The following is a 15,807-nucleotide window of genomic DNA, read 5'->3' as shown; positions in this document are numbered from 1 at the left end:
AAACTTGATGGTTAGGCTCCCCCAAACTATTTTGAGAAATCTGAAAGTTCATTGCCGTTAGATTTTCAGGTCTTAAGTTAGGTAGCACTTTCTTCAGAATCACTGACACTAAATACAAAAATACATGCTATTTCTTCCCCAGATTTTAAGTTTACCAAATTATAAATGTAGCTTACAAATAGAAACTTACATACATTTGCACTGACCTGGTTGAATTCTGAGAACACATATACTGTACACTAGATTATGATTTATCACGTGATCAAGAAAAGGGGGGGAGAGGGAGGGAGAGAGAGATAACAAGCTCAAACGCCCGTGGCCTTTGGGTGAATTCTGCCCTCTTGTGGTACAACTCTTAGAAACACAAAGTACTATTAAAAATGTGTATTTTATCCATACCATTCATTTTAATTTTCTCCACCTCAATGCCATTCATGAAGCCAAATCTGAGCAGATTCACTGCCATATGCTTTGATTTCAGATTGCAATGACAAAGTCTAGCTCAGTGGGGAATATGGACCTGGTTCCTGGGCTGTTTAACTACCAGAAGTGTTAGCTATAACTGGGGAGAGGGGGAGCATATACATCAATATGCACTGTGTTGTGTGTAAAAATGGAACACTGTTTTCACACAATTTCACCGATTCTGTGAAACTTCTCGCAGTATTTTGGAAAAAACAAACAAAGGATGCCTGCCAACGAACAAATTCTGTGTAGTTATGTGCGCTTTCTATTTTCTATATACCCAGCATAGTTTGCAAAATGTACAAGTATGTTCGGGGTGGGAATAGAAAAAGCTGCTAAGATTGTGATCATTCAAAACAACAGTCTTCTTTCTCATCCCAGAATATTAGATTCTCACTTAAGCGACTCCTGTGTTAAGTCATAGTAATTAATTTTCAAATAAGTAATCCTAATGTGCATTCTGACACACTTCAGTCACAAGAAAAAAAGGTAACACGCAAGGCCTGAACATTTTGAATGTAATCTTATCACCCTGTCATTGGCTTAAGGTATCTAAGGGTCACCCCCCCCCCCCCGTTTTTTATTAAAATAAATTGTCTATACACGACTAAGGTCTTTGTTGCTACTTTGCAAACAGTGAATTCAGCAGAAATTTTCTGCATACCTGGGAGTCTGGGGTTTATCCTGAAAAGTTTAATGCAAGAGTGTGTGTGTGTGTGTGTGTCACTCTCATTGTTCCTGTTTCCTCAAACTAGTGTTATAAGAATTCTTAGGTCTCAAATATAGAATAAATGTTCATAAATGTCCAAGGCAAACACATACATAAGTATATAAACCTTGTGTCTAAAATAGTGCAGGAGAACAACCCTGAAGCCATTTTGACTCTCCCAAATTGTCCTCAAATATTTCTCTGCAAGGAGGAAGGAAATGGGAAAAGCTTTCTAATTGTCTTTGGACTGTAGGGGCTTACACCTCCCTTTTCAAATACAGTCTGGCAAGTATCTGTTAAGCTGAGCAAACAATCAATATGTGTAAGAGATTCTGGAACTAAAGCATTTACCATCTCAAAGGAATGGCCAGGCAACCCAGAAAATGCAATCAAGTAAGGCATTAACAGGTATCATGGCAGACAGGAGAGAAGCAACACCCTCAAATTTCTGCTGGAGACTGCCTCCTTCTGTGATGTATGTGTGATGTTTTGTGGGTGGTCTTGGGCTACAGGGTGGGCAATTTCAAAAGTCTTTATAGGGGCTTGTGCACCATTGTTCGGGGTTCTCCTCCCTCCTGTGTGTGGTGAGTGGGGACCCTGTTGCAACAGTTTATTTCCTTTAATAAAGATCAGGCTTACTAGCCGCTTTCCTTTCAATATACTCTGCTTGGCCTCTGCTTTCTCTGACCGATAGAAATCTCCTGAGGGACTCCATACAGGCTCTGGATACCCCATAAGGGAATTAGAGGTATTTTTTCTTATAACACCAGCAGAGCCAAAAACTAGATAAAGCCAAACAGCTTTTTGAAATACAAGCACAAATGAATTAACTCATCATGAGCATACCAACATTTCACAGTAAAATAATATAAATTGAACTGGGATGACATTTTATTATTAGTTTTCTGTTGCTTCTCTTTTCTGGCTGCTCTAAAGCTGGTCAATTAAAAAAAAACAATTAAAACAAGCTGTCACTGGGGTGTCTACTCTCCCTTTTTTAATTAAAAAAAAAAGGATCTCAAAAACAGCACACATGATAAAAAAAGACACTCCATAACTATTTGTTTTGTCTACATTACATTCTCAGCCCAAATTTCACATGCGTATCAGAGTCCCTCTAGCGGTCAACTCTGGAAGCATCAATATAGCATTGTCAGCTGTATACAATTTTGCCATTGATTACAGTACAGTACTTGGTTTTCTTTTGTTAGGAGGGTTTTAAGTTAAAAATAATATGTTTCTTATTAACAAACTGTAAGCAAAAGCTTTATCAATCACAAGTCATAAAATTTTGTTCCTAATCGCACTACAAAGTAGCATAGCTCAATGAATGGAGTTTGAGGAGAGGGAATTGGCGTCCATGTCATTTCACAGCCCCTCAATCCACAACAACACAATATGGGTGGAAATGCTGCCAATAGTTCCAGGACAATCGCTGCCAGGTTAGCCCTGCCTATATTCAGCTACAGGTTCTTTACGCATAGCCCACATAAATTAAATCCCTTGCTCTGGGCAGGGCTTCTGCCAAGAATGCGTGAATCTAAAAACCAGTAGTTCAAGCTCTACTTTTTTAATATATAGTTTGAGGGAAGCTACAACCAGTACTGTTCTGATGAATACTCACAGTACTCAGACAGCCGAAAATCAACTCACTATTCAAGAAAAGGGAGTTCAGTGTTTTGATTGCTGCTTTAAATCATACACTACTCATACACTCATTCACTATAAATACCTTTGGGCTCAACCAAACCTATCACTATTTTAGCAACTGTTATACACTATGAGCCACAGCGCAGGGATAAACACCCCTGCCTGAAACCACAGCTAGTTGGTGTAGACCAGGGATGTCCAAACTGGGTTTTGCTCCAGTAAATAAACTGCTAGGGGATCCAAATTAAATTGACCAGAGGGCCAGATTAGGCCCCTGGGCCGAACTTTGGACATGCCTGGTGTAGACAGTGCAGAAATCAACCAACCAAGGTCTGACTCTATATAAGGCAGCTTCCTATGTTCCTTTTATCAACTCCAACAGTTAAAATAATTCTATGTTTACCATCTGTTTGGTGCACATGGCAACACCAGTTTTTACCACTGGTGTTTGCCAGCATCAGAATATTTTTTCAAAAAGAAAAGCATGTAAACAGTATCTAGATTAGCAGTAAACCAGTCAATAATCTACCAGCCAGCTAATCTGAAATAGATACAAATTAACTTCTATTTTGTAAAGCAAGAGATAACCAAACTCTGTTTTAGTGAGGCTGCACTTGTGACATGCCTACCAAGCAACTGATCTGCAACACAGAACAAGACGCCCAACATCCCATGACAACACAAAGATGATACGTAAAAGTCACTATGATCCTCTTGACAGAGTGATGGATGTGTTCAGATTCCACCTCAGTGTAGCCTCATCATCTTGGCAAGTCACTCTCTCCCTCTCCATTTCGGTTGCATTTGTTAATAGGAATAATATTGCTTTAAATATTCATATCTGGTCTTCTTGATCAATTCAAAGCAGCTTACCCCACAGAACACAACTCTCACTAGAACATGACATGAAATGCCAAAGCAGCAATTTATTGGTCTAGGATTACTGGAAGCATCTGACTTGATCTTTCTCTTTCAGCATCCTGTTCCACTTGGCTGTCACTGGCTCAGATAGAATTTAAGAAAGTGGCCGAAGCAAACATTACTCTGCCCTGTCACCATCGACTGTACCGCCTGGGGCAAACAAGCCTAGACATAGAATGGCTGCTAAAGAATTCCGATGCTGAACCAAAAGTGGTATGTCTATCCCCTGAAATTCAAAGTTCCTTAGTTCACACTATCCCCACATAGATTCTGGGATTAAAGGAATAAAACAACCTTGCCCTCACCCAGGGATTTTATGAGCTGGAGCTCATTGGAGCTCAGATCCAGCACCTCTCAGGTGGGCGTCATTGCCATTCTAAGAGAACAGGGGAGAAGTTCATGGTGAGATCAGGCACCTCTTTTTCTTGAAAAATAACCCTGCCCTCATGTATGCAGTGGTGTCACAAGGTGTGGCAGTGCGCCCCGGGTGCCATGTCTGAGGGGGTGACAAGGTGGCACCCCGCGGGGTGCTCGCCCCGCCACCCCTGGGCGCAGCGGCGCAAGCAGCCATTGCGCTGCCACAGCCACATATGGAGGATCCTCTGTTTGCAGTTGCAGCCGCGAGCAGAGGATCCCATCATCGTCCGTACAGCATTTGAGCGGTGCCAGTGGCAAACTCCTACGTACAACGCATGCACAGTGTCAAATGCATGCGCTGAATGTAGCGACGCCACACATGTGCTGTACATTGTGGTTTGCTGCCGGCGCCGCCCAAGCACCTTACAGACGGTGGTGGGATCCCTCCACCGCCACTGCAGCCGTGAGCAGAGGATCTCACCGTCCGTATGGTTTTCGGGCACCGCCGGCGGCAAACTGCTACGTACAACGCATGCATGGTGTCACACGCATGCGCTGTACATAGTGACGCTGCACATGCGCCCTACGTAGCAATGCCACACATGCGTCGTACGTAGTGACACAACGCTTGCGCAGCCGGTGGTTTGCCCCGCCCTGGGTGTCGGTTAGCCTTTGTTCGTCCCTGCATGTATGCTAATATATAAAGTTGGCTCAGAACAATATGAGATTTCAGAGTCCTATGAAGAGGCTTTTGTTACAATGCAAACTGGGAAACACCAGCCACACCTTTGGTCACACCAAGATAGCAAAACTAGTTACCATCGATTACTAAGCACTACACATTTTAAAAGCATACAAGGAGCCTGCATGGCAAACCAGTCATTCTATATTTTAAAAGAGCTCCCACATTGGACGGCAGATTTCTGGTGAAAAGGGTAACTTTTAGAAGAATTGGAGTGCAGTCTTGAACATGTCTAACTAAGTAGTATGCCCCATTAAGTTTGAGTGGGCTTACTCCAGGGTAAGGGTATATACAACTGCAGCCTTAGACATGAAAATATTTTTTGGCTGTAAATGTTTTCTGTTAAGCATTAGTCACACTGTGAGACAGATGGATGCCAACAACACTGTAAGAAACACCAAGCTATTCCATAAAGGGATATACATGCCTTAGTTATGTTATGTTTGGATTACGTAGTGTAACACTCTACGTGGGGCTGCCTTCGAAAGCTGCTCAGAAACTTAAACTGGTTCAAAGAGCTGCAGCCAGATTGTTGACTTGGGCTGGTTATAGGGAACATACAACTCCCTTGTTAAAACAGCTCCACTGGCTACCAGTCCATTTATGACCTATAAAGCCCTACACAGCTTAGGTCCAAGCTATCTGAAAGACTGTACTCCCTCACATGAACCTGCCTGGCTTTTGTGATCTTCGGGAGAGGCCACCCTTACAGGCACTTGGTGGGGACATAGGAGTGAGCCTTCTTGGTGGCTGCTCCCAGACTCTGGAATGCCCTCCTTGTTGTCCCTTTGCCAGCAGGTGAAGACTTTCTGGTTCCAACAAGCTTTGGGGAACTGACTGGTTTAAATGAAAGGGCTGGTGCCATGCTGTTTTTCTTGTAATTATTTGTGTGGTTTTAATATATTTTATATATATACTGTATATAGTTTTAATTCTATAATTGGTTTTTTACAATGATTTTCTAAAAGAAATTTATAGCAGTTCTTATTTTTATCTGTAAGCCACCTTGAATCCCGTCAGGGAAAAAGATGGAGTATAAATAAATATCTCAAGTGAAAAGATTAAACACATCTGTTGTCATACAAGAAGGCGATTTTGTACCTCTAAAAGCCTAGGCTAAAGCTTGAATCAGAAGACTTTTGTCTCAAGTAACAATGTTACTGTGTATAAAAATACATATTCTTCCCCAGACACAAATTAAAGGAAATGAATCATAAGCATGATTTTAAACAAAATGTAAATCTTATGAAGTATAGCTGCAGAAGGAAAAAAGGCATTGTCCAAAGGTCATCTAGTGAAGCCCCCTGCAATGAAGGAATCACAGCATTGAGGACAACACATCTAGAACAAGTTACTCTTGTCCAATTTTCATTCAGAGAATGTTGAAAGTTAACCCTTAACTACAAGGACAAATTATGAAAGACAGAAATAAAACTCTCCCGAGAGGTTGTCATGCTAGTGGATTAGCAGATGGACAATGTTCAAGTGTGGAAAAGCCCTTGGAATAAGAATAAATCCTAGTGATTTTGTTTTTATTAAACTAGCAATGGTGAAATGAAGAACAAAGTAACTAATGAGTGGACTCTCTCTGCCTCTCAGGTGATAAATTATGCAGGAAGCAACACCTACACTTACTTTAATGATGAACAAAAGGGTCGTGTTTCATTTGCCTCCAACAACCGGACTGGAGATGCCTCTTTGGAGATTTCTTTCCTGCAGCCAAGCGACGCTGGCCAATACACATGCAAAGTTAAAAATGCCGGGCAGTATGAATGGACCCACATAACCCTGAAGGTTCTGGGTAAGGCTCTTATGAAGTTGTTCCAAGATAAGCACTTAGTTTATCTATTGAGTATCATGTTATTCTGGCTTACAATTAAGAGTAGAAATCTGATATATTTTTTCCTATTCCCAGAAAAACCTTCTAAACCCAAATGCTGGAAAGAAGGAGAGATGATAGAAGGGAAAGAAATCAGTTTACAGTGCAATACTGTCTCTGGCACTGCACCCATAATGTACAAATGGGAGCGTATAGAAGAGGATGGAAAAGCTGGGTCCCTGCCAGCCATGGCACATATCAGTAAGTCCACTGTTGTCCCAAAACCACCTTTAAGCAAAGGTTCTCTTGTGGCTGCTCATTATGGCAGCTATCAAAAGCAGGGAATGTTTCTGGGTCTTCTGCTCACCACAAGTATAAAAAGCTGAAAGTCTTGACATATAGAGTACCTTTACTCCCTGCAAGAGATCTAGAAGGTTCTACGTTATTTATTTAGGTATTATATTTATATATTAATATGCAAAATCCCAAAGTGGTTTACATAAAACAGTGTAAGATCTGCACGATCAATACAAAAAAGAAAAATCTATATACAATATTACAAAAAATGCAAAGAATAAAATGTAAAGCCTCAAAGTTGGCGGCCATCAACACATTTGTCATAACAAATTTCATGGTCTAAACAATGTATCCTTGTCCTAATTCATGAAATCTTGATTTCCCCCCAGATTTTTCGAATCCTGCACAATTTCTGCTGAAGAACCTCACATGGATGGCAACAGGGTTATACCAGTGTACTGCCTCTAATGAAGTAGGGCAGGAAAGTTGTGTTGTAAAAGTGACTGTGCAGTGTAAGTATACAGGGAATCCCAAGTGTTTCTAAGGTTGGATGGAAAAGTAGTCCAATATTAAATTAAACATTAAATTCACAAGAAATGTCAGTTGTACCAAAAAAAGACAGTTCGTGAACATTGTAGAAAAGTAGAAGAACTAGAAGGCCACTGTTCAGATCTTGGCCTCATCACTCTCCATCTCCCATTCTCTCCACACAATAGCTGTCAGTTTACACAACGAAGCTTTGCTCCCAAGGCACAGTAACCAAGACCCTGCAGTCAGCCATTGGGTCTAGAAGTTGCACCCCTCTTTCTCCTTTATCAATCTCAGGTGGCCTCTGCTCACCTTTGGCCAAGCATGAGGCTCTTAATCTCAGGTCTTGCATCTCAGGTCGGGCAAGAGATTCCTGCATTGCAGGAGGTTGGACAAGCATTATACATGGGTCACAATGCCAAAATAATGGCACACCAAGGTTAAAAGAATCTGTGAGCAACAACAGATTAGGCAACAAAAATATAAATAATATAAATAATATAGTATCCAACAGATTAGGCAACAAAAATATAAATAATATAAATAAACAGCAATAATACATTTGGATACTATATTATACATTTCATAACATTTACTGTAACAAACATAAAATGTACATTATGGATACATTTAAAAATATTTGTAGACTAAATGAATGTGTATCAGAGAGCATGTTTAAGGTGGAAACTTGAAGTCACTAAAAGGAATTTTTCAACCAGCCAGTCTTGTTATAGTTACTTTAAATTTATTAAATGTATCAATTGCTTCTCACAACAAAACCCCCCAAAGTGATTTACAACAAAAAATAACAGTAATACAAATACATAAAAATAATTAAAAACATTCACAGCACTTTGTGAAAGTGATCTGACTTAAATTTCACCTTTTTAAAGCAGAAGTAGACAGAGGCTTTATTTTTCCTAAAATAAATGTAAATATAAATAAAGGGACATTCAACAGAGAAGAGGTAAAAAGGGCTTAACCTGGACTACAGTGTTTATGCAGATCACTATAGCAATTTGAGTATGCTGTTATTTTTTCTTTCGGACGCAGTATTAGAACTTCTTTAGGAACTCCTATACAAGAGGATTAAGTTGCATGGAAACTCACTGAAACAGACACAACATACTGTGGCAAAATGTTTTGTTCTTTGGCAAACGTAACACTGTATGCATTTATGAATCAACAGATGCACAAAATTTTGGCATAGTTGCTGGAGCAGTGTGTGGAGCAATGGGGGGCCCTGCCCTGGTTCTCTTGGCAGTGTGGCTGACAATCAAGAAAAAAGAGAAGAAGAAATATGAAGAAGAAGAGACCCCAAATGAAATCAAGTAATTGCCTCTAAAGTATTTCTATTTACAACTCTCCAAGGACCAAATTAACACAACATTACCTTCCTGTGTCACAGAAGGTCTCAGAACTGGTAGACGGGGGAGGAGGAGGTTATCACTCAGTGATGAAGTTTCTAATAGGATGGGGGGGACTATGTGTCGAGATTCCTCCGCTGCAGGGGGTGGACTAGATGACCCTCAGAACCCCTTCCAACTGTACAAGTCTATGATTCTAAGCACATGATTTACACGGGATCCCAGACTGAATCACTGGCACCCCAATTTAAAAGGCCCCCAAGTAACAGAGCTGGGAAAGATCTCTGCCAATACCTTGGAGAGCTGCTACAGGCAGCAAGAGATAGTACTACACCAACTGGATTAATGATCTGACAAAAGCGAATAGTTTTATGGTCCTTAAAACATTTACAAAAGTATTACAGGATAAGCCTTCCTGGACTAAAGTCTGCTTCAAACATGAAATGTTATCCTCAGGGGGCAGGTATTATGTGGATGTAGTGAAAAAATGTAAACAACATCAAAATGAGATTGAAAAATAGTCTTTGACAACTCTGCTGAAGCTTAAACATAGGCAGAAAATGGCAGCTTTATATACATACAGGCAACTCCCAATTTACAAGAGGCTTAAGTTCCAAAGGCGCCACACATTTAAGTGAAATTGCATATAGTTGAAACACCACTGAAAAGGCCTGCACACACCCCATTCCACCCCATTTTGTGACTTTTTGGGTCACTTCTAGGTTCATTGAGAATCAGGTGTGCAGTCACGCACATATCGGACACACTTAAAATGGTTGCTGCCTGTATACCAGCCACTGTCTTTTGTTATCAGGCACAAGACATGTGGGCCGGGAAAAAGACTGGCTATCATATCACTCACCTGCCCAGTTTTTTATTTATGTCATTGCACAGATAAATTATATTACTGTCTATTAAAGTTTGTTCCTACCTATTTAAAAGGGAAATGCAGTATGAATCTAGCTGCATTACAATGTGCAAGCCTGGGGCAAGTGGAGTGAATAAATGAGTCAAGACTGAAGTTTCAAGGCTAAATATGTGTTATTCTATTGTGGGAGACTTGTGTCTCTTCAGATGTTGCTGGATGACAACTCCCATCATCCATATTCATTGGCCGTGCCAGCTGGAACTGATGGTAACTGGAGTCTAATTAAACACCTGGAAGGCCACAGGTTTCCCACTCCTGCAGTAGGGAAAGCGTATGGACAACAATGCAGTTTAGTTTGAGATAATTGTGAACAAGTTAGTTACATGCTATTTCAAAAATATTCATTCTCATTAACCCATGAATGCTGAGATCCTTAACAAAAATACTGTGCACCTTGTGTTCCTTTGAAGAGGTATTAAATACTCATTTGTGTGTTACTTTAACTTGTCAGTGCTAATGAACATGTAGACTAGAGGTTCTCAAACTTTCTATTCCTAAGGTTACTTGCGATGGCTGGAAATTACTGAGACTCACCAGTCACAAAACAGTAGTGCAGGGCAGTCAGCCACAAAATAGTGGCAGATGGAGGTGGAGTTTGGCATAATCAGCTGACGATTAAAGTCATTGTCTATTGACATCTATTCCCTCTTCAGAAATAGCTAAATTCTTTGCCAAAGCATTTCCCTTGTGACAGACAGTTCCTTTTCATCGTCCCCCCCCCCATTTAAATACAGACTCCACATACAGATGCTGGGTGACCTTGGGCTAGTCACACTTCTCTGAAGTCTCTCAGCCTCACTCACCTCCCAGAATGTTTGTTGTGAGGGAGAAAGGGAAAGGAGATTGTTAACTGATTTGAGACACCTTAGGGTAGTGATAGAGCAGGATATCAAATCCAAACTCTTCTTCTTCTTCTCTTTATATATATAGAGCTTTTATCTGCCATTTCCCAGAGCTGATACCACGTTGATTCCATACAAGATTCACCCAGCTATATACTTATGCTTGTCAATTGAATTTGTAATAGTATTTTGTATATTTATTGTTTTAAGTGATCTTTTTAGATACTTTAGTTTGAAGCTGTATATTATTATTTAATAGGTGTAACAATGATTTCTGTCACTATTGTGAAGTACTAATTCATATGAATTCTTGAAAGAGCACATACTTTCAAGAACTGACAAATGACAACTTAGTGTACCGGTATGTAGCTCTCTCTATTCTAGCACATTACCCTTACCAGAACTTTCCTTAACTTTATTTGTGGGATGTTTAAAACAAGTCTGAACTACATGATTCAGCCTACACCCTTAGGAGAGAAAATGAAACAGTCATCCTTTAAGACTGCCCAGCCCTCATGACTCACAATATCCAATTTCTTTATAATCCAGCCATTAAACTGATATCTGTGCTCTTTCACAGATTTTTTTTTCAAAAAAACCTCTGCATCTCTTCGATTGTATATTAGGGTTGGAATTTTGTAAGAGAAACCATTAGTACAGATTATAGGTATTTGCCTATGTGACACTTACCTGGACTTTTTCCTGTCCCTTGCTTTCAACCTTAGCATCTATTTCACTTCACTGCCCTTTTCTATACACAGGGCAACAAGAATGATGCAGGAAGAAATTGGAAGCCATGGGATACAATAAAGTGCACAAACTACCTTGAGTATTTTATATAGGACAGGAATATATACCAAAAATAACATTAATGATTGAGAGAGAGGAACGTCTCTCAAGATACAGGAAATAGTATAGTACAGTTCTACAGCACTGGGTTTGGCTGTGGGGAAACCCAGGCTCAAATACCCATTCACCTATGAAGTTCACTTGGATGACCCCAGGCAACTCACACTTGCACAGCCTACCTAGTTACCATACTTGGGAGATGAGATACAAATGTAAAAAACAAATTCTAGTTAACTGAATTGTATATCAGGAATGTAACACACACTAGATTTATCCAACTTATGTACAGAGTGTCCTAAGTCCTGAAAGCACTCTGTGACCCACTTTCAAGCTGCAACAAGTAGTTCAGGTTCATCAGCTGACTCCTCTATATTAATATGGGTTAGATCACACACAAAGGAATGACTTATTAACACAGTCTGCCTCAGCACTTTGCCCTAGAACTGCAACCTTGGTCAAGGGTGAAAAATTCTCAAAGGTTTTATTACCCTGAAACTTTAAACCATGTTTTAAAGCACTTCAAGAAGATGCTTCAAACCAGAGACAAAATAATTCTACCCAATCACATTTTAATGCAATGCTACTCAAAGTGGTAAGGGACATGGGTGGCGCTGTGGGTTAAACCACAGAACCTAGGACTTGCCGATCAGAAGGTTGGCGGTTCGAATCCCCATGACGGTGTGAGCTCCCGTTGCTCGGTCCCTGCTCCTACCAACCTAGCAGTTCGAAAGCACATCAAAGTGCAAGTAGATAAATCGGTACCGCTCCAGTGGGAAGGTAAACGGCGTTTCCGTGCGCTGCTCTGGTTCGCCAGAAGCGGCTTAGTCATGCTGGCCACATGACCCGGAAGCTGTACGCTGGCTCCCTTGGCCAATAAAGCGAGATGAGCACTGCAACCCCAGTCGGTCACGACTGGACCTAATGGTCAGGGGTCCCTTTACCTTTACTCAAATGGTGGTCCGTGGACATGTGCCAGTCCACGAGTCATCAGCTTCCACCATGGTCCAAGTTGGGTAGGATGTTTTAGAGACCAAATATGGTGTCAATTCTTGGCACACTGTGCGGGGCTGCCAATCCACCACATCAGATAACTTGAGAAGCAACTGTTTTAGCAGACTATGACAGAATGTGTTATTTTAGCAACAGCAGCCTAGAAGTGCAATTGTGTGTTTTTTCAATCGAATGTCAGGACAGCTTCATAGTCCTGCACTGCAGGGGGTTGGACTAGATGGTACTCAGGGTGCCTTCCAACTCTACAATTCTATGATTAAGATAGGGAATACAAACACATCATTAAGGAACCCCTAAACTTTTGGCTGCTAGAAGCAAATACTCAGGAGACTAGATTGTTCAGTTGTGTTGCTGCTCAACCTCATTCCAAACTTCCAGTGTTGGTCTTATTGGGAAATGACTATGGACTCAATTAATTACTGATCTGACTCAGTGTGGTAGTTCTTTTGGATTTGTTTTTTGGGCACGGCATGGCAGTTGTTGCACAATATAGGATTGACCCAATGCAGTAATGACACATCACAGCTGTGTGAAACACGAATGAGTTTTATTTAAGCGATCACAGCAGAAAAATTACAAAGGATTCCTGAAAGAACATCTGGTTGGCCATTGTGAGAACAGGATACAGGACTAGATGGCTCATTTGCCTGATCCAGCAGGTTCTTCTTATATTCTTAATTATCTTCACAGTGCATGGAGCCAGAAGTGACATGTATGTCATACCTGGCTGCATGAAGGCAGAATGTGTCCCCTCACACCAACACAATCAATAGTGTAAGGGGAGGGATTCAAGCCAGTCTTGCTGTGGTAATCCTTATACTGTATTATACAAATTAATAGAATAGGTTTTGTAAAAGCCTTAGTTTAGAGTTTAGATTCATGTCAGCATATCACTCCATATGAGCCTTTGGTTTCAGAGACTGCCCCCACCCACAATGCAATACACAATATTCCTGCTAACTAACGTCTGCAACTTTCCTATCAGTAGATAACTGGTCATTTTTTTAATCCTCTAGGATTTATATTTTGCATTTAAACCCTGAATTATTTAGAATGGTATTAGGATGATTTGGATAACATGGAAGTAAGCATTTTTATTCTTTTCACGCATTGTGAATGATATACATATGTAATACAGGTGAAAAGATCAGCACTTAATTCGAAACCTTGTTGAACTTCTAAAGCATCTTAAAATTAATGAAATGACTATGTCTGGTCTTCATTATTTTCTACATTTAATCATACCATCTCTTGATTACAGAGAAGACGCAGAGGCACCAAAAGCCCGATTAGTCAAGCCTGGCTCTTCCTCTTCTGGCTCCAGAAGTTCACATTCTGGATCCTCCTCAACAAGATCAACAGCAAACAGTGCCTCCCGAAGCCAGCAGACATTATCAACAGAGGCCACTCCTCATATTACTCCAACGCAACACAACCAGGTTGAGATAGATGGCAGGGAAACTGAGCCAAAGAAAATAAACCACACCAACTTTATGAAAACAGAAGCCACACCAACCATGATGCCTGCTCAGAGTCGGGTTTTCCAGTCAGTTTGATTATTCTGCATCTATTCAGGCTCCAGCTATGCCCATAACACACACACACAAACCACCAGCACTATATTAGATTGTTTACCTTCCAAGGGAGCTCCCCCACCACACACACTCAACCACTACATAATAAAACTCATCACTCAGTATTCTCTGCTACAGGTAGCCTTGAAAAGTGAACTCATGCTGGTTTTTTTATTATTATTTTTAATGCTTTTTGTGATTAATTCTTAAAGGAAGAAAAGGGAACACTGAAGTGGCAGGTGTCAAATGCTGGAGTCTTGAACCATTTTTTAAAAAATAAAAAAGAGACACAAAAAATCCCAATAGATCTCTGAAGTGGAAATTTATTTGGTAGTTTTCATGAAATGTATACAAGAAGCAATACTGAAGTGTGTCGGGGGGACGATGGACAGTGTACTTCTCTTCTCAGTACTGGAAATAACACCATCCATTTTTAGGATGAATATTGCCAAAGTTACTATGTTGTTGCTTTTAAAAAGGCCAGAATAAAATGGAAAGTGTGATGAGTAAAACTTCTAATTAATGGTTTGGGAAATCTTGTTGTAAATATATTTGTGAAAGAAACACTCAAAATTTAAAGGAAAAAGCCAATGAAAGTTTGTTTACACAATGCGACCAGAACTGTAGAAGTCCATAGCTGATTTTAAGAATTCCTCAAATTTTCCAAAGTACAAAAACACTTCCATTAATACTATTTGTTACTGAAAATATAAATTTATAACTAAGCTAATTTAAAATGTTCATACTGCAGCTGATTGTTTTAAAGCCTAAATTCTGACATTTTATCACATTCAGAGTGGAACCACTAGCCTGACATAGTACAAGAATGATTCCCAAATGGTTGCTTAGAAAGTACCAGTGGATCATGTACTGTATTGGCAATTCATTAACGTTAGATACAACACAAGGGGTTTCAATAAAGGTTTCTCAAAGGAAATCAGTGGTGAATTTTCTTCCTAAGAGAGAAAGGCCTTTACTTGGAGAGTCTCTGTAACAAAATGTTTGGAAATATTTGAAGCATGTTCCAGTATGATTAAAATCAGGTATCTAGGAATACTAATGGTTCTATCCAATTAGTCCTACTCAGAGTAGTCCCACTGAAAATAATGGACATGAATTATTTAGGTCAATTCACTTCAATGGGTCTACTGTAAGTATAGCTAGCTGGATGCAGCCCTAACAGTACCCCACATTTATTCAGAATTCTACTGTGCTGAAGAACGTATTCCTAACGTTCATAGAGTAGTACTTTAAGTTTATTATCCCCAACTAAGGAACCTACTTTCCCCTTCTTCAAAATAAACCTAATACAGTGCCAATGACTCCTGTTTGCAGGTCATACTGAATTCATATTATGCACATCCTTAACATGAATAAATTAAAATATAAGTTTTATGGACCACTGAACAGTTTTATCACTGCACTGATCTGAATCACCATAGAGAAGATTGCAAGGTGGTCAACTGTTTATGATTTATTGTAAACTTCACTTTTCAAACTTTTAACTAGGAAGCTATTTAGATCACTTTACTCAGGATCTGACCCAAGTACAGAAATGGATTAATGGTCTGTATCACAAAAAAGAGGACACTGAAACAGTGATATGTGGCAGATTTTTTTCAACACTTTGTTTTCCCTCTGGAAATTTTTCCACTCAGGAAGCTCAGTAGTAACAATGAGTGGACTGCAAATAAAATACTAGGCAATGCTAACTGCAAATAAAATACTAGGCAAGTTTGGCAATTTCA

The 15,807-nt window shown here is 40.0% G+C and overlaps 1 protein-coding gene and 1 long non-coding RNA gene across 7 annotated transcripts in view; one reads left to right on the top strand and one right to left on the bottom strand.

Moving 5' to 3' along the window:
- Window positions 1–14,578, top strand: part of CLMP (CXADR like cell adhesion molecule) — a 56,877-nt gene extending 42,299 nt beyond the window's left edge. Inside the window, exons 2-7 of the mRNA XM_081171567.1 lie at window positions 3,801–3,958; window positions 6,444–6,645; window positions 6,760–6,924; window positions 7,350–7,472; window positions 8,678–8,819; window positions 13,747–14,578. Of these exons, the coding sequence (XP_081027693.1) occupies window positions 3,801–3,958; window positions 6,444–6,645; window positions 6,760–6,924; window positions 7,350–7,472; window positions 8,678–8,819; window positions 13,747–14,041 (1,085 nt within the window). The 3' untranslated portion in view covers window positions 14,042–14,578. The remainder of the gene's footprint in view (window positions 1–3,800; window positions 3,959–6,443; window positions 6,646–6,759; window positions 6,925–7,349; window positions 7,473–8,677; window positions 8,820–13,746) is intronic.
- LOC308574104 overlaps window positions 1–15,807 on the bottom strand; it is a 47,821-nt gene that overhangs the window by 12,531 nt on the left and 19,483 nt on the right. The window lies entirely within an intron of this gene.

The sequence above is a fragment of the Podarcis bocagei genome (assembly GCF_964188305.1).
Source record: "Podarcis bocagei genome assembly, chromosome: 15".
In the NCBI taxonomy this organism is placed as follows: Eukaryota; Metazoa; Chordata; class Lepidosauria; order Squamata; family Lacertidae; genus Podarcis; species Podarcis bocagei.
The sequence above is the reverse complement of the archived record's forward strand: the minus strand, read 5'-3'. Positions and strand labels throughout refer to the sequence as shown.